The sequence below is a fragment of the Talpa occidentalis genome, unplaced genomic scaffold, assembly GCF_014898055.3.
Source record: "Talpa occidentalis isolate TD23 unplaced genomic scaffold, MPIMG_talOcc4v2.1 talOcc4.11, whole genome shotgun sequence".
NCBI lineage: Eukaryota > Metazoa > Chordata > Mammalia > Eulipotyphla > Talpidae > Talpa > Talpa occidentalis.
Genome location: NW_023601104.1, coordinates 20,178,921 through 20,206,430, shown reverse-complemented (window position 1 = coordinate 20,206,430; position 27,510 = coordinate 20,178,921). Strand labels below are relative to the sequence as shown.

Genomic DNA, 27,510 nt, shown 5'->3' with positions numbered 1-27,510 from the left:
TGGCATATAGATATTTGTTGTAATCTTTGATGATCCTCTGTATTTCTCAGATGTTTGTTATAACTTCTTCTCTTTCATTTCTGATTCTATTTATTAGCGAGCCAAGATGGAGGTTTGTCTATTTGGTTTATTTTTAAAGAACCAGTTTTTGTTTTCATTAATCTTCTGGGCTATCTTTTTGCTTTTTATTTTGTTTCTGCTCTAGTTTTTATTACTTGCTTCCTTCCACTGGCTTTTGATTTTGTGAGTTCTTTTTTTTTTTTTCCTAGTTCCTTAAGGTGAGAAGTAAAATTCAGTTGCACTCTTACTTGCGCTCTTTCTTAGTGTGGGTCTGTATAGCTAAATACTTCCCTCTTAGTACTTTTGCTGTGTCCCAAAGGTTCTTCTGGTCGTGCTTTCACTTTTGCTTGTCTCTGGGCATTTTTAATTTCTTCTTTGATTTCCTCATTAACCCAATAGTCATGAAATGTGTTGTTCAATCTCCACATAGAAGAGATGATTAGTGCTTTCTTTTTGTTGTTGATTTCCAGTTTGATACCATTGTGATCAGAGAAGATACTTGATATAATGTCAATCTTCACAAAGTTATTGACACTTGTTTCATCACCCTATGTATGGTCTATCCTGAAGAATATTCCATATGTACTTGAGAAGAGTGCATACTCAAATTGAGGGGGGGCGGTGCAGTGCCTTATAAACACCTATTAAGAATATGTGGTCTGGGGCCTCCCCGGTGGCGCAGCGGTTGAGCTCTGGGTTGCGAAGCTGCCCGCGGCCTCTGTGGCGTCGGTTCGATCCCCGGCTGCTCCCCCGCCACCGGAGGAGGGTCCCACATGGCGCGCAGAACTCTCCTGCCGCCCGCTGCTCCCCTCAGCAGTGTACTTCGGTCCTTCTGCCTGCTCTGCTCCCCGCTCTGGCTCTGGTGAATTCTCTCACCCTCCCACGCTTCTGACTGTACCCAGTGCTTGTATAAACAAAACAAACAAACAAATAAATAAATCATAAATAAAAATACATGCCTCTTTAAAAAAAAAATTTAAAAAAAAAATAAAAAAAAAATAAAAAAAAAAAAAAAAAAAAAAAGAATATGTGGTCTGGCTCTTTGTTTAAGGCTATTGTTTTCTTTTATTTTTACTTTTTTTAAAAGATTTATTTTATGCATACAAGAGCTGGGGTACAGGCCAGAGATGCAGGGGGTGAGAGGACTCACCAGAGACAGAGTGGGGAACAGAACAGGCAGACTGACTGAAATACACTCCTGAGGGAAGCAGCGGGCAAGGCAGGAGAGGTCTGCTGCTCCATGTGGGTTGCTCCCTGGCCGGGGATCGAACTCGTGCTGCAGAAGCTGTGGATTGCTTCATAGTGCAGTGCTTAACCCTTTGTGCCACCAGGGAGGCCCCCCATAGTTTAACTATAATAGGGCCAATGCTTTCATTCAGGAGGTACAAGAAGATAGTGACAGTTGTCTAAGTCCACCCCAAGCATTCCCTTAGAAGGAAAGATGGCTTCACCAGGTAGCATTCTGGCACACCCCTCTGGAACCCACTGGTCAAAACATTCCCCATAAGTATCTCAGAACAAAATGTTGAGGGGAATGAGAAAAATACACCCTTTCTGCTTAATGGATCACCACAGAATAGATAAAAGAAAATGAGAGAGGAAAGCAGAGCAGGGAAGAAGAGGGTTATTCAATGCCAGACCTCTGCTGTTTGTCCATACAAAATTTCAATCTTCACAAAGATTGTACTTAGAGCAAAGTATTCAGTGACTTCTACTACCCCTGCTTCTTAGGAAATCATCCCAACGAATCTCTTGCCTCTTTCCCATTGATCTTTTCCATCTGGGTCTTCACACTACTAACTAAAAATAAAATGGAAAAAAATGGATCTCACCAAAAATTGAAATGATATAATTTCACTATATTTAGATAAATATTTACCTTGTCACTATTAAAGACTATATTACATTAAGAATTTATTTTGCATTGGCAAATAAGATTAATCATTCAGGCTTTCTATTGTCTCTGTAACAGGTAACATCCAACAAGTCAATTTGGCTTTTTCCTTAAATTCTTTGAGAAATATTCGCAGCCTAAGATGGCTTATATTTTAAGCTTAATTTTCTGATATTTTGTTTCCTTTCTTCAGCTGTTTACTCTAATTTTCAGCATCTGCAGATTCTAGTCCCAGAGTTAGATCAGCCTGGAGAGTTTCTAATTTCTTGAACTCTCAGTTCTGGCCTGATGCCTGACCCTTGGGAAATATAATGCTGCTTCTGGAATCTTTCTAAACCACACAAGGGCTGTTGTGTAAGGACATTTCAGTGATCAGAGTTTATGACTCAGAGCTTTTGAAAGTCTAAATCCTAGGGGCTGTTCTTACACTGCCTCTTGGTCCAGGTTTAGGTCTCCGGTTTCCCCCCACTTCAGATTAAAGAAACTAGATCCAAGAATTGGTAAGACAAACAACATTTGCAAATACAATGTTAGCTTCTAATAATAGTATATAATAAAGAATATAAGAATAAATATAAGAGACAAATGTTGATGAATATATTGGTAGATATTTAAGAATTAACCAGTATAAATTGAGTATTTACCACATGCTATGTGATTTCACCTATCTCTTCCCATTTATTCTTGTATATAACCCTGTGGCATAGACATTAATTATCTTCAGAGAAATCTGAGGCTCAAATGGATTCAATCCCTTGCCCAAGATTCTCACTACAATTGAGTGCCACAGGATTTGAACTTCAGTCTTTTGACTCTTGGTTCAGAATTCTTCTAACTGCACCTCTCCATTAAAAAGACTAGTACACACCATGGTTGGAAATCTGTCATACATTATCTATGATCCACTTTTCAATGTAACCCTTGTGAAAGTAAATACAGTTTTATTCTAATCCAAAAGTTTCCTCCAATTACCAAGGTATTCAAAAGATAACCTTCTCTAGAATGATAAAACTGAGAGGTCATCCCTATTCTCAGAAGAGTCTCCATAAGCAAGAACTAGGGAAGGTAGAATCCAAAGAAGCTGTTACCAGAATCTTTTACAAACAAGAATAAACCCTATCTAATCCTTTTAGACTAAATGGGGTCCTTTTACAGAGGAAGCTGCTAATATGGCATCAGGCTATTAATGGGAAAAGCATTTACTTTAGATTAAGAATAGTGTAAAGTAGAGAGGGTCCCTCTATGACTGGCTATTAGGGATGTTAATTAAATATTTATAATGTCTAAATTAGCATAGTGAAAGCTCAATTCATCAATTTGTTCTGGTCTGTTTGCAAGGGGGAAAAAATAACTCCAAATGCCCCTGAAGAAAGATGCTGTATGAGTCAATAGGAAGATGACTGAACAATTTATTATGATTGTGGTAAACTTTTTTATTTTGATTTTATTTAAAGGTACTTGTTGCAGCACCTTACCTTAAAGACCATTTACCACAGTCAATATACTGGAGGGCCATGCATTATTCATTGCTATCCAACGAAAAATTTGCTAAGGTGCTGCAGTGCTGAATGTCTGATTGATTAATTGATTCCTTTGATTTCTTGGATAGTTACTCCCAAAAAAAAGGGGTGGGGGGTTTACATTTAATGTTAAGATCTGGAGCTGGAAACTAGAAGCCATGGATCCTTCTGTTACTAACCAGCCTTTTAAAGGACCTGGTTTTCCAAGTCTTGAAGTGATATCTTACTAATAAAGTTGTTCCTAGGTTCCACAGCTAATAATTGAGAGGAATAGTTTGGTTCTTCCATTAAAAAACTGCTATGTAGTTGGGTGCTTCTCTCTCTATCTAGTGTAGGCAAGCGAGGAATATTAACACCTAAACGGCCACTTGCAACCTCTCTACCTTAGATGAGCCTGGCGGCAATGGAGACTTCATCACCACTCACAAAGATTTGGGCGAACACAATTATAGGAGGAAAGTCTGGAAATTTTTACAAATCCATTCGCCCACACTGGCCCAGGCGTCCCACCATCCTGTGTAATGAATACACTTCTTCCCCAAAACTGAAAATTAAAAATAAAAGCTTACGTAGCTCTTTAGCTTGTTTTTGACTATAATAAACTGTAATTCTTCTATCTAACAGGCTTTCTTCTTTCTCTGGAGAAGTGACCAGAAATAGAGTTTAACCTCTCTTTTTACCGGCGCATCAGATCTCCCTCCCTTTCTTTCTGTCATCAGACAAGATGGCCTTCCCCAGAGGGAAGGCTGGCGTGAAAGGGTTAAAGGTTCTCTGGTCAAAATGACCCAACAGAAGGAGCCCGGCCCAGAGCTGAAATCTAAGTGCTAATGACCGCTGCCCTTCACCCTGCTGCTGTCCACCGGCCCGACCTGCGGGCCGGGTGGGGGCCAGAGCTGGGCCAGGGCACAAAGTTCTGCATTTAACATTTGAACTTCTCCTATCCGAGGCAGCAGGCCGTTTTGTCCTGGGGTCGCTGACCCTGGCTCCCCCATCAGCTGCCCTGAAACCTTAATTGAATGACAGATGGTCATCTTCTGGGGCGCCAGAAGCTGCGGGCAGCCAGCCGCGCGGGGGCTGCGGCCCCCGGCCCCAGAGGTTGTGCTCCGGCTCTGCCAGCGAGCTGCGGGCGGCTGAGGAGCTGGCGGCCCGAGGGCGCATCCGAGTCCGCCGGCCTCCGCCAAACGTGCAATTTTGCGCTCCGGGAGGAAACCACAGTTTAAGTGGCCGCGTGTGCGAAAAGTCTCTGGATCCTAGTGACCCTGCCAGCCTGCAAAGCTAAGCGCCAGGCACAGAGCAGGCCCACGCTAGACCAACACCGAGGTGTCCGCCTGACCTGCCCGGAGCCTGACGCAGCCTCGGGTCCAGGAAGGCAACCGACGCGTCAAAATGTCTAGCCATCTCTACCGAAAGGCCTAGATTCCAGCGTCGGTCAATGAGGCCTAAGGCTAGCTGACCAGCGTCCAAGCCCAGGATGCCACCTCCGGCCCGGCCCGCCCGCCTGGACCACGAGCAGGCGGGGAAATGCGGGGTCCCGCGCGCGGCGGGCCTAGAGCATCCCCCCAAAGCGCCTTCGCCTGCGCGCCATTCCTACCCGAAGCCCCGCGAGCTCCGCAGATGCAGCGAACCCCCCGGGACCCGCCCGACTAACGCGGGCGCCGGAATCCCCAAAACACCTCAATGGCGGGAATTTTCGGGGCTCTAGGGTTAAAAGAGGGGCGCCCCAAAAGGCGCTGCTCCGAGGCACCGCGGCCCAGCCACGCCGCCTGCGCCGCCCGCCCGCGCCCCAGTGTCCTATTTCTTTAAAATAAAAGCTTCGAGCCCTACAATTACTAGGATTACAGTGAGCGGTTATTGATCCGCAGCCGGCATTGTAGGATCAAGCAGGCGGGTGGCAGCAGACATCGCCGCCCCCAACCCTCACCGCCGCTAGTCCTGCAAAGCACTGAAAAAAAGCCGTTTCTAAATGTTTGATTTCAGACGCACCATCAACACTTGCTGCAAAAGAATGACACCCCCACCCGCCTCCCCGCCCCGGCGGCCGCACCTCCTCTCTCCGCCCGTGGGCCTCCCGGGCCCGAGTCCGCGACGCTGCCACCTGCAGCCTTTTTTTTTTTTTTTTTTTCCCTCTCCTTTTTTTTTTTTTTTTTTTAATTACTGAGGGAAAATTTACACATAAGCAACAACAAAAAAGCGTCCCCGGCAGGCGCGAGCGGGGGTGGTGAGAAGACCCGCGAAGGCGGTAATGCAACCCTAATGCACAGATAGCTGACATCAACTTCCGTCAGGCAGCTCCTGGAGATCGAACCTTTCGATTGTAACTGGGACAATTTGCATAGTGATTCCCTTTCAGAGCTTTCCCGGGTCCATAACAAGCCCAGGCAGCTATTCAAAGGCGAGTTGCCAGCCCAAAAGCTGGGTTGGCCTGACCAAAAAAGAGGCACCCGGCGCCCCGGAGAAGCGAGACGCGTGCTCCGGCCCTGGCCCTTCTGTTTCTTTTCTTCTCTTTCTCTTCTCCGATTCCTGATTTAGCTGGGAGCTGCTTATTTATGGCTGCAAATGTGTGTGTGCGAAGGAAAGCGGGAGAATTGATCTTCGCCTGGACTTAAAGATGGAGCCGATGGCGCTGGAGGGAATTTGGGTTTGTGCGTCAAGCCCTGACCCTGCGCGCCGAAGGGAGCAGCTTGGCACCGCGCCCGAGGTCCTTCTTCCCCCGCACCCCCCACGTCCTGACCTTGCTGGAATCCTCGGGCCCGGGAGCGACCTGGGGACCCACCTGCCTCAGGCAGAGCTACCGAGAAAGGCTTTCACGGAGAGGCCCGTCCTGTGCCAGTCTTTAAAATGAGCGCAATAAAAGGTATCACCCGCGACGTGAACCATTTCTTTTCTTACTGTCCATTAGTTGGGGGCCGGGGGATGGCGTGGGGAGGGCCAGTTATGGTTTCCAGAGGAGAGGGTGCATTAGGGGACTTGAAAGCAGGCTTCCCTGTTTTCTGGTTTCCTTCCCATTTGAAATTATGCAGATTGACTCCGGTTTCCCTCCCTCCTAGGGGTCAAATCCTCAGACGCGATCCTGATCGCTTGTCAAAGAAGCAACTTGCCATGAAATGCGCTAATGCGCGGCGACTCGCCCACCCGGGTAAGCCAGTCTACAGGCGCATGCGGAGGGTGGAGGGGTTACGGGTAGGCCCGGGCAGGTGCTCCAGGCCACTCTGGGCCACTGCTGAGCTGATGGCCATGCAAACAGGGCGGGCGGCTAGGGCCGCAGCCGCGTCACCGCCCGGGAGCCGGGCGGGGGCGCACCCCTCCCCGCCTGCCTTCCCAGCTTGGGCTTCTGGCAGGTCCTCCTGGCGAGTTTAGAGCAGCAAGTGAGGGCTGAGAGGCGGCCTCCCGAACCTCGCGTAAATATCCAAGCGTAGCCCGCGCGGTCGCGCGTAAGCGAGCGAGCTTCTGCGATGTGTGAGCCGTTCCGCTGCCCAGCAGCTTGCACCGGCAGAACCGCACCTGCATTTGGGCGCGTCGTGGAAATGCAGCCTGCAGGGTTCACTTACCCCGCGAGATGCCCACATCGGAACTGGGCTACGCTTTGCCAGGCTTGTTCCCGCTTTCTACATCTCCCAGGTTGCTTGGTTGTGTCTCCAAATACAGCCTAAACCTGTTTAAAATGATCACTGTCCACCGCCCTCTGTCTTTGCAGCACTGCCGGTTATCTCACAGGCAGAATCAGCTCCTTAGGTCAGAGGACATAAAGAGGAGGCTAAATTCGTGTCTTTTTTTTTTTTTTTAAGTGGAGAGAAAATGTAATTTCCCAATGATCTTTGTTTATATTGGTTCCTGAGGTGCTGGAAGCTGTCTGGCCACGAGCTTTCTCTCTGGCCCTGTTTATGTGGAGCACTCAATTTATTTTTCTCATTTTTTAAGCCTTGGTATCTTAAATATATATATGTTTTCACGATCGTTTCAAAAAAGGTTTCTTAAAGAACAGATATAGAAGAGTGTGTATGTAATTGAATGGTAAAAAAAAAAAACTGGAAGGCACAAATAAACCTAATGCAAGTTGAAAATAAATTGAATCGGCATAAATGATTATGAAAGACGATGCGGGAATTAACTGGTCTGCGGAAAGCAAGTTTAAGGTCAGAATTTTCCAGATTTAATGGCCACTCAAAAGAAATTAAGCCTATTTCTTTAGCAAAAAACACAGACCCTTCTGGGTATCTCCGTTCAGTGCATGTTTTGAGGCATTTCAAAGAACAATTCAGCTTTGGGACACCTTTCCTACATTTTTTAGTAAACTACAACCAGTTCAGTGATCTTCACATTTTATGAGAAGCAATTTGAATTTTATTTCTGATTGCAGAAATAAAGAAAAACCTTAAGACCCTGGTAGTTAAAATATTACTGGTTACTAAGGGGTTAATTTGATGCAAACAATCTACTGCCTTTGAGCACTAACCCAGGAAGGTAGAGGCCCAGGGCAAGAAACACCTGTCTGGTGGTAACAGAGCTCTACGGATCTGAGGGGAGGTTAGAGAGAGTCTGAACCTAAGCTTTGGGTTTGCTGCATCCCTCTTGCTCTCTTAAAACAGTAACTCAAGATGTAAGTAAAAGTGTTTTCATTTTTTATTGATCCCACTAACATCTTTCATTATCCAGCATGTAGCCACAGCAAATTATTGCTCATTTGATACCGAGAATTCTATTGACCATCGCTTTCGTTGGAGAGAGAATTCTAACTACTCGGCTGCTCTGCAGTCAGTCAGAGCTGAGGCTGAGGACGATACTCAGCTAAAACCAAATAAATTGAGCCCTCTGCCTCCAGGAATTGATGGAGATGTGTTCATTACATTGGGCCACGTGAACATGCATAAAAATCTGCTTTTTACTCTGCTGGTCTTGCCCCCACTCACAAAAGGTCGGCCCCTTTGGAACAGATCTGCCTACTTGGAGGGCAGGGCATTCCTCTGACTCTCCTGGACCCCTTCTGGCAGCCTCTTTCCAGCACAGGCCAGGGTTAGGGCAAATGAAATAATGCGAGGAAACCTGCTCCAGTAGCAATCTGCATTCAAAACTACCCCAATTTGGACATCTACAGAAATCATTGAACTGGGGATGAGGAGGGGGCACCTAAAACATCTAGATCCCAGTGTAATTTCCCAGACTAAACTGCTCCCTCTTAGAGAATCCACAGCCATCAGAGAGGGCTAAGTAGGCGAGGAGAGCACTCTGAGATCGGCAACTGCTTTCTTTGGTTGGCAATGGGCTGCTGGCCTGGAATGATGTGCCTGGTGACTCGGACTCTCCCGCCAGCCAGCGGCTCTTGGAGTTTGAGGCCAAGGCCTAGTGAAGCTTGACCTTTGGCCCTGAGGCTGGCAGCTCTGGGCTGCTCACAGCTGGAGAGAGGTCAGTTGGGAAAAGACACTGGAGAGGGATAGGAAGAGGAAAGGAGAGGTCCGTCTGTTCCCTGGCAAGATGGAAAATGAATCTGCCTTCACAATGAAAAGATCCAGAGCTGGCCCATAGCAGGGGCCACCCGCTGCCCCCCAACTCTCAGACTGCCTTCCCTCTTCTAAAGTCTGCCTCCTCTCCCTTGCCTGTCAGGACCGATGTGTTCGCACGCAGTCTGCCTACTGGCATCTTGCACATAGATGCCCCAAATGGAGGGTGCAGTTGCATAGCACAACCCTTGCAGAAAAACATGGAGCTTGATAGCAGGTGGAGGCTGAGCTGCCCCCGTCACCCCCAAGGCTAGCCCAGCATCACTGCCCAGCCCCTTCTGTCAGATTTCCAAGTAACAAGGGATCCATGTCCACTTCTCCTAACTCTAAGCCAAGTGACCTTGGAGGAAACATGGGCCTGGGGACTCCGTGGAGGAGATGGTTTGGATGGGTTTCATCTCCACAGCCACCAAGATAAAAACTCTTTCCGCTCCAGAACAAAAGAGGGGGACCAATTAATGACTGTAACAAATGAGTCTACCACATGTACAGCTCACGAAACTGCGCCAATTCCAAATCAGAAGGCACATTTCAGGGCTCTAAGAGACCAGGTTTAATACTTGTTTTCCTAATAGTGCTCTGAAGTGTGACTTAAATTATCTGCATTCTCATGGGCAGCGCTCCACATTGAGGAACCACTGTGTTCTAGAACAAGGCAGTGAAGAGGTAGGAGCATGCTCTGTGCACGCTGGACAAAAGCATCGGTCAGTTGAGAGGTGAGATTCTAACTTGTTTTTTTTTTTTTTTTAGTTAAGCTGAGATTCACATGGTGGATACTTTGGGTTCTTTTTGTTTTTAATGTAGATAAATAACCCCCTCCCCTCATTGGGATAATCAAAGGGCGCCTGATGTAGTCGTATTCTTGGAATGTGCGCTCAGCCCAGCCCAAAGAGATTTCGTGAACCCCATTTTCCAGACAGCAGCCCAGACCTCTGCAAACCTGCAAACCCTACAGGAAAAGGAGGCTTGTCGCGGTCACACAATGGGTCCAACACCCGAGCGGACAGAGGCCGCGTTTCATAGGATCGAAGATTAAGGATGGCTGGATGGAGATCTGAGAGGCTGCTGCTGAGCCAGCCAGGAAGGCTCTGGCGCTGCTAGAGTCCTGCACTAACTACTAAAGCGACATTATCCTGAGCGTTATTTTGAGAAACAAGATCTGGGACCTGGATTTAAATTAAAGAAATTAGGGTCAAGGAACAGGTGGCCCAACATTTCTTAGGAACGAGGCTGAACTAAGAAGTACCCCGTGGAACCAACTTTGCCAAAGACTGGAGATTAGCAAATGTTTTCTCCTCCCATACACAACAGCACACGTCTCTCTGATTGCCAGCTCACCCCTGCGCAGGGGACCTCTGACTATCCACAGTGCCTCCCAACCACCCCTGCGGCCCCCTCCACGTTGCGCCAGGCAAATGAAAGGAGCAGAACTCGATAGTAAATTATTTTGCTCTGCCTTCTGTCCTTTTATGAAAATAAAAGGCAACACTTTGTCATTTTTAATCATATAAGAAGACAATAAACCTAATTTCGATATTGATTTCTCCCAGAATCAAGTGATTTTGTGCAGTGTCCTTTGTGTTTCTGAGGATGGGTCCTTTGTTGGTAGACTGCGGGGGTATGTGGCTGTGTCTGTGTAGCTTATCTGAAACTTGTACTTGATTGTGGACTTTGAAACCCCTTAGATGAGAGGCGTTCTTCCTGGGTGGCAGGACTGTGGGTTTATTTTTTTGGTTTTGTTGTTGTCGTCTAATTATCTAGAAAATGGTCTCAAATCAGTTGCCTTTCATGCCCTAGAATAGGTTTAAGGCTTAGTTGGTGCTGTTAGGAGTGATGGTCTCAGAGATTTTTTTTTAATAAAATAGAAACAAAAACAAAAAATCATACTGGGACCCAGATATCAATCTGGGACCCAGATATCAGTCAGGGGCCCAGACAGCACCATGGCAGCTTTAGCCAGGGCAATGCACACTCCCCTCACTGAACTGGCCAAAGGGGCGCTACCACCCTCAGTCAGCAGGACACAGACTGGTTCAAAGATCCAGCTGAGATGCCACAAGGGATGCCAGTTACAGGCCTCCAGAGACTCGGGTACTCCCTCCAAATGCTCATGCTCATGTGTCAATCTTATCTTTTACAAAATCAAGAATATTTGATGTCAACGCCAAACGATGCTGGCACCTTCCGTGAGGAAGTCTCAAGGACAAGGGAGATGGTCAGGCCTTCAACTAGCTAGAGGGAAAGAGAAGAAATAAGGAAAGAAAGCTGCAGAGAAGAGAAGATTAAGGAGAAGAATGGGGCAGGCGGGGAGGAGAGGGCAGAGGAAGAGCAAGCAGGGCTGGAGGAGGGGAGAGAGGGTGGAAAAGAGGAGGAAGTAAGAGCTGAGAGGTGGGATGGAAAAAATGGAAGGAAGGAATGATAGATAAAAAAATAAAAGAAAGGGGAAAAGACCAATGAAAAGGATGGTGAAGAAGAAGAAGAAAGGAAGGGAAAGTCAGGAAAACAGATTTTATTTTTTTTTTAGGTTTATTTACGTATTTATTTATTCTACAAATTTCATTTTTATTTTCTTTATTTTTTAAAAAAATTAATTTTATTTTTATAGTCCCCATACAATTACAACCCCCTTATTTTGACCCCAATCCCTCCCCTCCCCGTCCCCCGCCCCCCAAAAAGTGTCTCTGGTTCATAGTTTTTTGTTGATTCTGATTTTCACTTTCTTATAGTTATTCATTTTCCTGGTCCCTTATTTAAGTTTTCTAGATTCCTGCTATGAGTGAGACCATCCGGTATTTTTCTTTTTCTTTCTGGACAGATTTTAAAAGCCTTAATAAGGTGAAAATGCAAAATTACTCCGGTCTTTAGAGAAAAACTGATTGTCCTAGTGGGCTACCTGGGATTTTTCCTGCAGCTGCGGAGGGCTTCTCCCCTCATACGAAAAGCAGAACAAATAACCGCCCCAGTGTAAATTAAGAGCCCCCAACTTCCCACTCCAATTCAAAAGACTACGGGCCTGGCCGCCTGCCCTGCGCTGTCAAGCAGGGACCACACGTTACCCTAGCACCAGCCGGGCATGTCCCCCAACCCCCAAGGGTTTGGCAGGGGCCAGTCGTCCAAAGGGGGGGGGGGTTGACTTGGTGGCTCTGTACCCGGGAGAGGGGGAGGGGACCTCGAGCCTGCAGCCTGCGACTGACCCTCGGGCTCTGACCTTTCCTGCCATCCTCCAGGGTCAGTATTTAACCTTTTGCTCTCCGCCCCCGCGCCCCCGCGCCCCCAGCTACGGGGAAAAGGAGAGTGGGTCGATATTGGAACTACCAGGGGAGGGGGCCACGCCTAGGCCGAATTGTGAGGGGACGAGGCCCGAACCGGTGTGTTCATGGCCTTCCCGGGCCGCCGCAGGAGCCCAGCCGGTGCGCGCGGGGCGCGAGGACAGGGCCCGTCACCCCCGCGCCTGGGGAAGAACCCGCTGGCGCAGGCAAGAGAGCGGGCATCTTGCCCAGCTTTCCTGCTCTGCTGAGAATAATTCCTTTTTCTTCCCAAGTGCCCATCCCCTTAACTCAGGCACCGGTTTGCATTCTGGAGATCCAGGGCGCCTTGGCCAGCGGGGCGCGGGAGCGCGGTGCCAAGCCAGACCTGCGCCCCCGCGAGCCCCAAGCCTGTCCGACCCTCGCCGACAGCGGGTGCCGGCAGGACCAGTGAAGACATCGGATCAAAGTTCAGGCTGCCGGGCCCAGCTGACCCGCCCTCTCGGCCCCGCTGGGACAGCAGGGACTCGCCTCTGGTCTGCCACGCCACGAACTTGGATGAGCGCTGGCGACCGGCGCCCCGGAGGGCTCTCCCCGCCGGGACCCGGGAAAGCGGGCGGCACAGCGGAGGCTGCCAAGGCGGGGGACGCGCCCCCGCCCGCCTGCTCCCCGCGGCTTGGGGTTTTCGCGGTCTCCCCAGCTGGAGCCGGGGCCGCCAGGAGCCGAGAGCGTTCGGTTCAAATGCATCAAGGCTCTGAAGTCATTTATCCGGTTTCATAAATAATTTTCTTATTACACTTAAGCCCGATTCCTGCCCCCTTTCCGTTTTTATTGCGGGGTTTCAGCGGCTAAAAAGTTTCTAAGTCGGGTGGGCCGTTGTTTTCCTTTTTCCATCATTAACATCATTAATATAAGCTATCAATAACCCTGTCGTTTCGAGCCGAGTTTCACGATATTGATCCACGCGGCTATTCATCTCTGCCATGCAAGACACGGAATAATTTTCGCATTACAGTAGCTTGGATTTGCTTTTAATTCATATTTAAAGCTGCAACCGGCTCGGTGGAGCGCTCTGCGAAAGACTAGAGGCGCCTAATTAATAATAAGTTAGAAACGAAGGAAGGCACTGGCGAATAAATAATTAATACAGACATCTATGTCTCTTTGAATATTGCTCCTTTAAAAATTTAGACTTACCAGGACCATACTGTAAGTCTGCAATTTATATTGTGGGGATGATTTAAGAAAGCTATTTTTTTTTCCTTGAAATACAATACTAAATTATTAACAGTGTTTTGCAAACCTAAGTTCCTTCATTAGCCAGCCCCTCCGGTTTGTTCCTTCCAGGTGGAAAACACCATTTTTTTTTTCTTTTAAGAATCATAATAAGAATCATAATAAACTCCCAGCAAGAACCACCAGCTGTGATTAGCTGAGGTTGGCAAGGGTAGGAAAGACGAAATGGCAAGGAGAGCAAAGTGTGGGGTCTCTGGCTCTCAAAGGGGGGGCTGGTAGCTGCCACATAGGGGGCTTAGTTAGGGGAGGAGATGGACAAAAACTTTAAGTGCTTAGCAGTGAGTCCAGGAAATCATTGCACCTGAAGGGACAGAGTTTAAGGTAAACTTGTGATCCTCAAAGACCCTTCTTGAGGGAGGAGGCTGAGATTTGGAGGTCCCCAGGTTCCCCTGTGGCAAAAAAAAAAAATAGTCAGGAATTTCAGAGAAAAGCTATTGAAAGTGAGTACTGGTTTCTAGGCTAGCCAGAAGCTAGCAGTGAATTCGGGGAAATAAAATTCAAGTGGGTAGAAATGAGTGAAAATTGGACAAGGCTTTCATGTAAGAAGACTAGGATTTGTTTGCAATATTGTTAGCAATATTGATTTTTTTTGTTACTTGGATTAATGTATGTTAAACAGGAAAATACAGGCATTAGTCAAGTACATTATAATCATCTATTGTTGAGAACAAACTCTCAGGTGAACTCTGGAGATTCCAGGACTGAAGATACTCCCAGGTGCGTCAGGACCGTTCCAGGTCCAGTTTGGGGCAGCTGGAATCTGGCAGCAAGAGCAGTTTGGGGAAGAGAAGGTGGCCTCACCTCCCGCTCACTCCCCTACTAGAATTACAGCCCAGTATTTAACTAACCCATCACCCATGTGTGTCAGGGGTAAGCTCTCTGTTTGGCTAAATGATGTTTACAGAAACTGAGAGGTGGGGGTGCACATCTTCCTTACAGCCCCCTAGCCCCATCTCCAGGTCTCTTTAGCCCTAGTGACTATCCCTACAACCCTCCTAGATCCCACAACCCAGCACCACAGTTCACACCCAGCACACCAGCACAAACACATGCACACACACAAATACTTACACCCATATCTGTTAGGTTTTTTGTTTGTTTGTTTGTTTGTTTGTTTTGTAAAGAGAGGAGGTGAAGAGTAAGACACAGAATTAGCTATTCACAGAGGCCTGGAGACCCTCTGGTCCCTGCATCTTGGGCACTAGGCGGACCCAGAGAAAGTGAATCAGAGACCACACACACACACACACACACACACGCACACGCACACGCACACGCACACGCACATCCACCACACCTTGTTCTTCATGGCGCTGCCCCCTCACCCCAACTCGGGCTCTACCTCATGGTAATTCCTTTTGGGAGCCAGGGAACGGGGGCTGCACTCTGTTTTTTCTCTCAGTCCTCCTACTGAGCCTGGGTTACCACATTTACCCAGTGAGACCCACTAACAGGCCTTGCTGCCCAGGTGAAGGCCTCTTCTAAGCTCCACCAAAACTAAAGGGCACAGCCAGGACCTCCTCAGACCTTGAATGGTTGGTGAGGTGAGAGGCAGCATTAGAGGGCTACAGAGTTCCGGAGCTGGAGGAGAGAACTTCCTGCAACTTGAGGTCTCTGATCCTGCGGGGAATCTCCTTTGCATGCTGGAACCCAAGGGCAGCCCAGGTAGCCCAGAGCCCGAGGTGAGGTGTCTAGTTCTAGTCCAAGGCCCCGGGTGAAGGGATGAGCAGGCTGAGACTTGGAAGGCGGATGCTGCTGCCAGTGCAAGAAGGGAAAGTGTGGAAAATGTGAAAGGGAAAGGAAAGTCGAAGAGCAAGGAAAAAAGGGGGTTCCGCCAGGAGAAAACAGAAAGGGGGCAGGGCTGAGAAGGAGCCCCAACAAGAAGTGGGGAGCCGAAACACCGGGTGTTTCATTTTTAAATCTTCTAGGTGTCTGTGGGTCAAATAAAGACAAGGGCAGTAACGATTATTCTGTTAAATCTATGGTACTTGACTGCGCAAACACTAATTGATTAGACACCAAAATGATTTGTTTAAAGAGTTTTCCTTCCCAAGTGCAGCTGCTCTCCGGGCAGGGCCGGCGTTGGCCTGCGAGGCTGCCGAGGAGCCGGCCAAGTAGGCCGCGCCCCCGGCCGCAGGGCCCACAATCGGTGGGCAGTGGGGCTGGCTGGTCCTTTCAGGCCGCCAGAGGCTCCTGGCTGGGCCGTGACCCTTGATTTCGGCAGGTCGGTGTCCTCAGAACCGGAGGATGATGCACCTGGAGCCGACTTTGCCCTCTGCCCGCCCTCTTTGCCCTGAGTTTTCCTCAGTTTGGGTCACTCTGAAATGCACCAGTCCGAGGGCCCCTCGCCTTGGCGCTTCCCCCCCAGCCACTAGCCCTGGCACTCACCACCACCGCGCGCCACTGACGACCGGGCTTGCAGCCCCACATGGGAGAAACTGGCCCCAATCTGGGAAACTCGTTGCCCCGCGAGGCCGGGACTGGTCTCCATAGTAATATATTTGTCAACTTATCTTCATCTACAGATAAGATCATATCTTCATATAAAGATAAAACCAAGAAAGAAAATGCACTGAGGGATGATGAGAGATTAATTCCCCCCGGAATCGGAATGAGCTGGTGGTGGCCAGCTTCAAGTCCTTCCTCCAGAGCGTCACCGCGGAATCTTGGCTTCCCACCAGTAGTCCCAGGCAACCCCTCTCCCGCCAACTGTCTGCGCCTCAGGCCTTAAAAAGCTCTCCCCAAAGTGGGGGACGGCAGACAGATTTAAGCCCAGGAGAAGCTGTTCCTTGTTTTATCTGATGGGCCAAGATTGGAAGTAAACAGAAATGCTGGCAGTGGAATCCGATGTTCTAGGACCGCTGTCCAGCACCCTCCTCAGCTCCTAGAATCCAGAGTCAGCTAGGGTTGGCACAAGCTGTCAAGAGCCCTTTAGCAGAACATCTTACTCTTTCAGATTTGGAGGAGACTGGTAGAAGGTTGAACAAAGGAGAATACAAAAATACAAAGAAAAAAGTACTGTCATGGGCAAACACTGTAATTGAGGTTAAGAAGGAAAAAAGAGGAAAAAAGGTTAACTGAACAGATGAATAAAAACTATATGCTAAGTAGATCAAAGATTGATAAATGGGGCTAGAATAATTGTTTATCACTTCCTTGGCCCCCAGAAAGTAAAGCAAAGTCATTGACTATTTTTTTAATAAATGATTTTCGATAGTGAATCACCAGCTAACCATTTCTTGATGTTCTATTCTAAGTCAAGTGCAAGTTTCTAAATAAAATTTCTGCCGAGATGGGAGGAAGACAGAAGAGCTTGGCAGTAAGCACCTAGAATCAAATCTTTTACTGACCCCTCCCCACCCCCTTATCAAGCGCCCACTGTTACCACACACCAAAGAAACGTTCCTTCACCTGGAGTTTAATTGTAGACTTGCTACAGTTATCAGAAATACTAGTGAGTTATCTTCTGAAACTCTAGCCAAGTCTCCTCTTGGAGTCTTGTGGGGGCTGAGAGGGTGTGCCCTGATACCAACAAGGCTTACTGTTGATGTATCAATAAATGGGAAGTAAATAGGTGATGGCTCAGAGAGGCTAGAAACATTCTTGGAAGGGTTTTGAAAATGGAGACTGTGGTGTATGTTACCTCACAAAGAAAACCAAAGCAGGTACTAAGATTAATGAAAAATTCTCAGACCTTGTGTGCCCAGTATTTGGAGCAATGGTCTAGTCTCCTTTTCTCTCTGAGCCTAGTGGGATCACCTGACAACTTGCCCTCCCACCACTGTTGTCACCCCGACATTTACAAAATAAGCAGCCTGAATCTTGTTTCCACACTAAAAACATTGCCATTAGCAAGCATCTACTTGTTAATCTTGTTTCCCGTTTTCTTAAATATATACATGAATTTATTTTGTGGTGGTGATTGACACTTTTTTCACTTTTTTTATACCAAATTACCTGCAGCCACTCACTCAAAATCTAAGCAGCTGACATTAAGCACTCCCCTCAAACTTCCTGTTATAAAGAATTGTGCAGCATCCTGTAATCACAAATACTGACCAACCAAGCAGTTTCAAGAGACCTCTCCTTGAGCTCTAATTGATTCATCCCCTACAGTGCACCTGATGGGTGACAGGCATTGTGCTGGCCTGGGTGACTAGAAGGGGCAAGGGAGAAGAGAGACAAAAACAAACCAAAAAAAAAAAGGAAATCCCTACTTGCACTTGGCAACCCATCTAGTCTCTCTCTCTCTCTCTCTCTCTCTCTCTCTCTCTCTCTCTCTCTCTCTCTCTCTCTCCCCCCCCCCTCTCTCTCTCTCACACACACACACACACACACAAACATGCACAGAGACACATGTGTGCATTCATCTTAACTAGGCCTAAGACCATTCTTCCTACCCAGCATACATCCTCAGTAATAGAAAAATTTTCCAAGAGCTTAAATAAGAAGAAAAACAAAGATTTAAAGGTGTGAATAGCCAAGAAAGATTAGGGAGGTTTGCAAACTAAAGCAAGACCTGCACACTCATTAGCCTACATATACAACATTCATCCAAATCTTTCATTTGGGTCTTCCTTTAGAGACCAACACTGAGCCAGATCCCCCTTTCATAAAAGGGGGGGGGGAGGTGGAGAAAGAAGGAGGTATTGAGCTCCCCAGATCCCAGCCCTCTTCAGGTAACCTGCAGGGGCTCATCCAGTGTTTCTAGGATCAAGTCCCTAATTAGTCACACAAAGAGAAAACCATGAACAATTTGTACACTTGGTAGTATTTACTTCTTTCTCTCTTTTAACAAACTGCCTTTTGGGAAGAGAGTTGTCATAAGGGCAAATCAATCATTTCAAAGGGAAAAGTATGGGGGAGACAATAGTTTAGCTGAAAGACTGCTTGCAACAACTTTAACCCATTGTTTGGTCTCATACACGTGACACATACTCTATGAAAAGAGAATAGAAACAACAAGGAGTCAAGGATGCGGCTTCCCACCAACATATTGTGATCCACAATGCAGAGAATATATTTTATGCCTATGTGTATAAATAGACACAGATGTGTTTGATAGAGTAATTTTGTTTTCAGAGTTCCTTTATGACATTGTATTTACCCCAAAGAACTTTTCCTCTCTGGAGGCTTTAAATTTCTAAATGTACATCGTGCAAGTAAATGTTAAGTACCTGTAGACGGACTCCCATTTTCACAACCTCCATAGGCATTGTTTGGGAAAGATTAGGAATGTCTCCAGATTAATCAGCCCCCAGAACATGACCGTTTTCAAGGAAGTGGAGTTGACTGTACCCACAGGCCTTGAGTTTGTCTGGTGGTGGCAGAGACCTGGGGAAAGAGATGGGCCTACTCCAGCCTTGGCTAGCGAGATGTTCACCCCAAGCATTGGAGGGTGCTGGCTGGCAAGCTTTTGCCAGCCTACTGCCATCACCCCTACCCTGACCTCCCCTAGGGTCTAGGAACATTTCCAGCAGACAGGAGCGGTGGGCTTCTGCCCCATGCCCCAGCAAAGGAACTTACAGTCTTGAGTTTGGTCCATCCCAGGACACACACATTTTTTTTCCATATCCCAGCCCTGATACCCAGACCCCGAGACGCTGTTCCCCATTGTGACCACGGCTCGCCTGGGGCTGAAGATCTGCGCTGACCCGGTCGTAACTGCCAAGGGGTGGACAATGGGCACATCTGTCCTTTCTCTGAGGGATGAAAGCACCTAAGCAACACGGCTCTGTCTTTTGTTACGGATTTTTTCTTTCTTTCATTCTTTTGTAAATGAAAGCCTCCGCATGTGGCGGTCTGACGTCCGTCCCACACCGATCGCCTCCCCACGCGTCCCCAACAGGCCCCAGGACCAGGTTGGATTCTGGAGTGGAGCGCGACTGTGGGAATCGGACAATTATACCCTCGGCTGAATTGATTTTTCAAATCTGGAGGCTCCTCGCGGGGACGCCGGGAGGAAAGCGTCCCTCGGGGTCCCGCGGAAACAGCGCTCCCGGTGTACCCCGAGGGCGCCATTCCTTCCTGCAAGCAGCGGCCTCTGGGTGATCTACCTGGAGGGCCAGGGGGCAGGCGCAGCAACACCGGAGCCTCGACGGCCCCACCAGCACCTCCAAGTTAACTTGGGAACCTATCCGAGTCTGCGTGCGTGCGTGTGTCTGTCTGTCTGTGTGTTTGTCTGACTGCGCCGTCGACGCCGCAGCGCACCGCCTTATGTACCAACTGCACCTGAGCCGGAGAAAACCCCAAACGGCCAGGGGCGGCGAGGAATGAACAGGCTGGGGCTCCCGCGCTGCGCACCCCAACTCCCCGAGGGGAGGAGGCGGCACGTCGGTGGGGACAGCCGGGGCCGGGCCGCGGCCACCAGCCCGCCCGGGGCCTTTACGACACCGGCTCCCTGGCCTGTGGCACAGCCACCCCCGGCAGCTGAGGGCCCGGGGAGCGCAGACCCCCGGCGGCCCCGCGGAGGGAGCCCGGAGGGCGGGGTGCGCAGAACGAGGAGCGCCCCGGCTCCCCGGGCGCAGCGCCCCAACGCGCGGGGAGCCCAGCAAGCGCGGCCGACGGGGGCGCTGAGGAAGCAGCGCCCACCCGCGCCGGGGCCCCGACGGGCGCCCCAGCCCCGCTCCCCGCGCCCCGCCGGGGCTCCGCACGTGCGCGCCACTCCCCGGCCGCCCGGCGCCGCCGGCCCGCCGCGGGCCCCCCGCCTTCATTTGTACGCGGACGTCACGGGTCGCGCGCGCGGGGGGCGAGGGGGCGGGGCCGGGCCGCGCGCCTGCGCACTGCCGCCAGCGGGCGTGGGGGCGGGGCGGGCCGCGGCGGCGGCGGCGGCGGCGGCGGCAGCGGCGGCGGCAGCGGCGGCCACGGCGGCGGCCACAGAGTCGGCACCAGCGACCCCGCCATGGCGCGAGGCGGCCCGCGGCGCGGGCGAGCGGCGGCCGCGGGAGGTGCGCGCGCCGCGTCGGGGGAGCCGGGGGCCTCGCTCTTCTAAGCAGCAGACGGGCGCGCGGGGGCCGGGGGCGGGTGGGCGGGCTGGGGGCGCCGCGCTCGCCCAACGGCGCGGGTCCTTTTTGGAAATTAATATTTAAAAAAAAGAGAACGCCGAGGACGCGGCGGGAGGGACGGAGACGCGCGCCCAGAGCGCGCCAGAGCCCCGCCGCCAGCGCAGCGAGCCAGGCAGCGGGCGCCGCGCGCGGGCCGAGGGCGAGCCCGGACCCCGCGCGCCCCTCGCCGCGGCCGCCCGGACACCCCCATGTGGGGCCCGCCGCCCGCGCGCCCGCACCAGGATGAACGCGCAGCTGAGCATGGAGGCGCTCGGCGAGCTGCACGGGGTGAGCCACGAGCCGGTGCCCGCGCCCGCTGACCTGCTGGGCGGCAGCCCCCACGCGCGGAGCTCCGCGGCGCACCGCGGCGCCCACCTGCCCCCCGCGCACCCGCGCTCCATGGGCATGGCCGCCCTGCTGGACGGCGGCGCCGGCGCGGGCGACTACCACCACCACCACCGCGCGCCCGAGCACAGCCTGGCCGGGCCCCTGCACCCCACCATGACCATGGCCTGCGAGACCCCGCCGGGGATGAGCATGCCCACCACCTACACCACCCTGACGCCCCTGCAGCCGCTGCCGCCCATCTCCACCGTGTCGGACAAGTTCCCGCACCACCACCATCACCACCACCACCACCACCACCCGCACCACCACCAGCGCCTGGCGGGCAACGTGAGCGGCAGCTTCACGCTCATGCGGGACGAGCGCGGACTGGCGTCCATGAATAACCTCTATACCCCCTACCACAAGGACGTGGCCGGCATGGGCCAGAGCCTCTCGCCCCTGTCCGGCTCCGGGCTGGGGGGCATCCACAACTCCCAGCAAGGGCTCCCCCACTATGCCCACCCCGGCGCCGCCATGCCCGCCGACAAGATGCTCACCCCCAATGGCTTCGAAGCCCACCACCCGGCCATGCTCGGCCGGCACGGGGAGCAGCACCTCACGCCCACGTCGGCCGGCATGGTGCCCATCAACGGCCTTCCCCCGCACCACCCCCACGCGCACCTGAACGCCCAGGGCCACGGGCAACTTCTGGGGACGGCCAGGGAACCCAACCCTTCGGTGACGGGCGCGCAGGTTAGCAATGGAAGTAATTCAGGGCAGATGGAAGAGATCAATACCAAAGAGGTGGCGCAGCGTATCACCACCGAGCTCAAGCGCTACAGCATCCCACAGGCCATCTTCGCGCAGAGGGTGCTCTGCCGCTCCCAAGGGACCCTGTCGGACCTACTGCGTAACCCCAAACCCTGGAGCAAACTCAAGTCCGGCCGGGAGACCTTCCGGAGGATGTGGAAGTGGCTGCAGGAGCCGGAGTTCCAGCGCATGTCTGCGCTCCGCCTAGCAGGTGAGCGGGCCAGGGAGCGGCGCGAAGGGAGGTGAGGGATCGGGAAGCCGGAGGGGCCGGCCAAGGGGGGGAAGGAGAAGGGCTGGGCACGGTTCATCTTCTCCCGGTGGGAGGTCTCCGGGCCGGGAAGAGCCAACACAGGGCTCCGGGGCAGACGCCGGACTCGTGTACTGGGCTTTGGGAGGCTCCGGGGACTGAACGGCGCGGTCTCAGTACAGGCCGGGGGGTTTTGCGCTTGGGGACAGCGGTGAGCGCTCGCACGGCAGGAGGCTGAGAGAGAGTCTCGCACCTAGCCGGACGAGATCTGCGCGTCTCTTCTCGGTCGGGCACTGTGGGTTTGGAGAAAGGAAAGCGATGTGTACGTGGAACCGCGCGCAGGTGTCGCCAGGCAGCACCCCTGGCGCATACTCCGCCGCTGGGCTGCAGCCTGCGGGAGCTGCGCGCCGGTGTTCGGCGGAACGCCCAACGGTGACCCCCTCCAACTCCAATCGGCCGGGTCGGGAGGGGGAAGATGCTCTCTGAGAGTTCCCCAAGAAGGTTCCGAAGTCGCGGGGCGCTGGGCGTGTGGTGCGGGCGGTGCGTAAAGGTTAGCACACACTTTGCGCGCGCAGCTAGCTATGGAAAGGAGAGGGGGGCACACTGTCCCCAGGTCCGGGGGGGGAGCCGCGGAGCAACAAGGGAGCTTCCAGCAAGCCCGCGGACACCCTTGGCGGCCGACTAGCTTAGGACTCAGCAATTCGTTTTATTCCTCTGCTTGATTTTTCGGCTGCATCCCCTTGCAGGGGGTGGGAGTATGGAAATGACCCCAGGTCTACGAGAGCAGAAACCCTAAGACCCAGTGCTTGTAGGTTGAGAGGAAAGGTCTCTGCAGAGGCAGCGCCTCGCTCCCCCAGCGCCCCTCTTCCAAGATGCGGGAGAGGCTCAGGCCCGCGGGCTGGCGCGGGGACAGCTGAGACCAATCTAAATCGCGCCATCACACGGAGTATGTCGAGCTGGTTCGGCGAACCCGGAGGGCGGGGAACGCGCGGGGAGGTAGAGCAAGGACAGCCGAGGCTAACTCGGTTTGGGGAGACCCGGACTGAGTTGATTTACTCTTGGGTCCAAGTTGGCGCTGCTCCCCCACCCCCAATTTCAGCCCAGGGCCCTGGTCTGAGTCCTGGCGAAGAGAAAGGTAAAAGCCAGAATGAGGGTTTGTTAATTAACTGATCGTTCTCCATTAATTCGTCCCTGGAGATCGAGAGACAGTCAATCCGCGCAGAGCCGGGGGCACTGAGCCGTTTCACAGTCTAAAATCAAAGCAAGAGGCCACAGCCCCCTCCCCCCATCTCGTGCGGGCCAATAAGAAGCTGGAAGGAGGCAGGTGCCGGCGTGCCAGCCAGCCTGCGACTCCTGCCTTGCTTGGGTCTGGGTGCCCGTGGCCTCCCCGCCCGAGCGCCGCCGCGCTAGCTGGTCCTCTGCTCCGCGCGGGTTTCCAGCCGAGCCCGGCATTTGTTGGCTCCAAGCAAAGTCCCCTTGCAGACTCCCGCAGACTGCGCTCCGGACGCGGGCGAGGCTGGGGCAGGGAGAGGTGGCCGGGCTGCGCTCCGGGCTCCGGCGATGCTTCTCCTTAGCCCTGTGTGCAACCACCGTGTCAGCCTCCGCGATCCCCCCGGCCCCTGCGGACTGACGGGGCAGCTGTAGTTCCTGAGGGGAAAGACAAAACTCCCCGACTCTCTGCCTCTGCCTGCGCTTAAGGTAGTCATGCTTTTGCACATTCCCACACCGGCTTCAAGCCTGGGCTTCAGTGTCTTTTACCAAGCAATGCCGGCGCAGGCGACATATTGAGAGATAGGGTGCACAAGCCCCCCCCCCCCAGCGCCCCCCCAAGCCATTTTCCCATCCTGCACCCAGTGAAGGCGCTAATTAAGGGCTCCAGTGACTTCCTACCTCACTGCCTCTTGTCGCCCCCTGGAAGGATATACTGGCAGGTTCTGTTCAGAAACGACCTCCAGGCCTCCTGTCCTACTACCCGGCTTTGCACGGACACCCTCTGACCTTTAGGAGTGGGCCGCAGGGCCGAAGCAGCGCGAGTTCCGACGGCTGCCTGTCCACGGGAGGTTGTCCCGGGGCTCCTGCTGGGGCGCGCGGCAGCCTGTCGCCAGTCATGCTCGACCTGAGGTACGTGGCATTTTCCTTGGGGGGAAAAAACCTGGAAAGGTGACATTTGGCGCCAAATCTTGAGCGCACTTCGCACTTCGCCCTTAAAGACCGGGATAGAGGGTGGTCTCTTTGCATTTCTTTTCTTCAACTTAAAGGGGTGGGGAGTCGGCAGGAGGGCGCATGCAGAGGGAACCGGTAACCATCGTTTTGCGCTGCAAAAGCCACGACCCATTTTTAAGTCAGTGAAAAACAAGTGACCCCGTTAATTTTTTCACTTAGAAAAAAACAGTGATGTAGTTTCCTGAACCCACCAAATGATCTCTAGTAGACCCTGACAACAGGAGACTTAAGCTAGACTGTAGCGCTCCTTGGCAGCGCGGTGAGCTCCTGCAGCCAGCTCTCAAAACCAGGAGTGCCCCTTTTAGTTGCACTCGCTGTTTTATTTCATGACCCCTCAACCTTATTCCTATTCCATGTGAGACCAGGTGCTGGGAGGTCAGTTCCGGTGGCAGGAGGGTGGCTTTTCCGTGCCCTTTTGTGCACCCCAGTGGCTGTACAATCTGTTGTGGATGGCGAGCGCTCTCTGCACATGTTGGCATGCTGGGGGTGGCGCCTTCTCTTTACAAAATTACAAGGACTGATGGAAGCTGTGAGTCAGAAGGAAATTCTCACCAAATTAACTGCCTTTAAAAAAATCAATATATGGTCCCTCAATGTAATACTTGCAGCTGCCCCCATTAAAGTGCGGTACAGCCAGTCTCCCTCTGCATGTTGTCCCATGTGGGATGGGCTGGCTGGGTTGTGTGGGTGGGTGGGTGGCCCGCCTCTGACACTTCTGATGTGGGCACCTATTAAGAGGAGAGAGATTAGTTTCCAATTAAAGATTACAGAAGACTTGGACCACATAGGGGAGCTGCCAGGGAAGGAAGAGAGTACAACTTGCAAGGACCAGCCTTAGAAATGCCTCCCACCCAGGATTCCGGGCTTGCAGGCCCAGGGATTGGGGAGGAGTCTGTACCAAGCCACTTCTAGTGTGCTATACCTGGAGGGGAGGTCTCCCTGACCAGGAACTGTGTCCCTTTCTTGTCCAGGATTTGCCCCTGAGTGACCTAAGCCTGGGGGGAGGGAGTTCAGCCAGGAGGTGTCCATGAGAAAGTCTTGCTCAGGCCAACCTGGGCTGTGTTTGCTGTAAGTGGCCTTGCGGCCTGGTTGATTGATAACTGGCCCCCACGCAACTTCATTTGCTTTTTGTTAATATTTATCCCAGCTGGTGACATTTCAACTGTCCCCTCTCTTCCCGGAGCCACGGGAACCAAGCAAAGAACTGTGATGCTGGGCCATGGGAACCCCCCTTCCTCAATCCTCGAAGACTGCATGACTGGGAGAGAAGCCAGGACTGGGCTTGTGGGACTCAAGAACTGGAACAGTTCCTGGACCCAAGAGCAGGGGTAGAAGGTGCCAAGTGGACTGGTTACCCTTGCACCCAGCATCTCAGAGTGGTGGGTGTCTCACAGTGCAGCTGCTCCCCGCTGCCTGTGACAGGAACAAAGGGCTTGGCGGGGCACAATGACCACCTCAGCCGTGCAGCCTGGGGGAAGGAAAAACTGCACATAGGGAGCACCCCTCTAAAGACCAGGGACTGCCTCCCCCCAGCTTGGCTATGGCACAGGTCAATTCAGTTGTCAGGCGGAGACTGAGGAGTCTAGTTGTCACCTGGGAAGTTGACTGGATCCTCCACACATACACCAGCAGAACAAGAAACCTGTATTGTCTCAATATTAGGGACAAACAATAGATGGCTCTTAGTGGGCCTTTCTCAGAGCCCTTGTCTCTGGAGGGCATATCACAATAGTTCTCTCTTGCAGTCCCCACTCAGAAGCATAATCCCCAATAAGGAGAGGAAGGAGAGCATGGGGTTAAGGAGTGTGCAAGTGGTGAAAACTTAGCAAATAGTTTGACTAAGATGGGGTAGACCTGCTGCAGGGCCTTGAGGAGGGCTGACAGTTTTGTGGTGACTCTGCTGTCAGCACATGGAACATGGCTTCCTAAGACAAATCCTGCAGCCAATTGCTCACTGTGCCATCAGTAGGTGCAGCCCCGTGTCCCTTGGAAGCACCTAGAGGATGACCCACACAGCACAGGAGTCTGAGAGTAACTAGAAACTCAGTCATGCCATCGCCATTTTGCAACTGGCACTTGGGAGGCCTATGTCAGCAATAGAACAGTTGTGTGCATCAGCAAAGCAATTGCAAAACCCAAGGTGTGTCTTTCTCTATGTTTAAGCTTCCGGGCCTCAGTACTCCTGCCCTCCCTGATGCGCCCACTCTGATGCCCTCCGTTTTGCCCTCCCTGATGCGCCCACTCTGATGCCCTCCATTTGGGCTCACCTCTGGGTAGCCAGCCAGGAAGTGCTTCCATAGCTGCGCGCGCCCCCTGCGGGCCGCTGGGGTGGTGTACCCTAGCAAATCTTAGTGGTTAAACCTGCTTGGAAAAAGAAAAAGATGCTTGCTGTGCCTTTGTTTTTATACTGTCATTGTCCTAATGATTCTCAAAACCATAACTGTTTTCAAATGAAGAGGATGTGGAGAAGGTATAAAGGATATTTAGTGGGTCTGTGTCAGTCACCTTTAATGCCTGGGATTTACCCCACTGGTGAGACAAAACTGCCACCCCTCCCCCCCAAGTGCACCTCCCCAAACAAGATGCATATTTGGATTTTCTATCTGAATTATAGTTTTGTTGTCATGTTTTTATTTGATAACAGCAGACTCAGACTAAAGAAGGTGATCCTGGCAGCCTAAAGAAGGAGCTGCAGGGCGAGGGGATATAGTACCTGAGGGAGGATTAGCAGTTTCTTTGTTTTGTTGTTTCCCCTTCCAGCTAACTGACAGGAGTCAGGAGGCTGCCCTGAGGCCTTGAGCTTGGAGGTCTTTGTTTCCTCTGGTGTGGGGTGGGGTGAAAAGGCTTTCCTAGAGAGAGGGGCCTGAAGCCCTGGTGCAGCGTCAGCACCCTGGACAGGGCTCTGCGCGGTGTCCTCTGCTCCAGTTTCTCTTCGCCCCTAGAAAGTGCCTTTGAAGAATTATAGTGAGAAAACAAAAAACGAACCACTAATCCTCTGAAGTTTATGAGAAATTGTGAGGTCCCATCAGGAATATATACCAGCAGAGGCAAGTAATCGAAAACATCAAACCTATCCTCGTCGATCTGGTGGTTGATCTTTCTCTCTCTCCAGCAGCTTTCTGTGTGCATCCGAGTGCACGTGCACACCTGCTTATAAAATCAGGATTCCAGTCCCAATGGGTGTGACAGGGGTTGGATCATTAAACTAAAACGTTCAATTCAGTCCCTTTGATCCGTGCTGGGGAAAATCTATAGTCATCTCTAATCTACGAGGTCTTTAAGGAGGTTGTTACATGAGCTGTTTTGATGTCATCATTTCCACATTCATGGCCAATTCAGCTAATCAAACA

At 51.7% G+C, this 27,510-nt stretch overlaps 1 protein-coding gene across 1 annotated transcript in view; it reads left to right on the top strand.

Moving 5' to 3' along the window:
* Nucleotides 1-20,712: 20,712 nt before the first annotated feature.
* The window catches only part of ONECUT1 (one cut homeobox 1), a 34,008-nt gene continuing 27,210 nt past the window's right edge, over nucleotides 20,713-27,510 (top strand). The window contains exon 1 of the mRNA XM_037501756.2: nucleotides 20,713-21,901. Within this exon, the coding sequence (XP_037357653.1) occupies nucleotides 20,797-21,901 (1,105 nt within the window). The 5' untranslated portion in view covers nucleotides 20,713-20,796. The remainder of the gene's footprint in view (nucleotides 21,902-27,510) is intronic.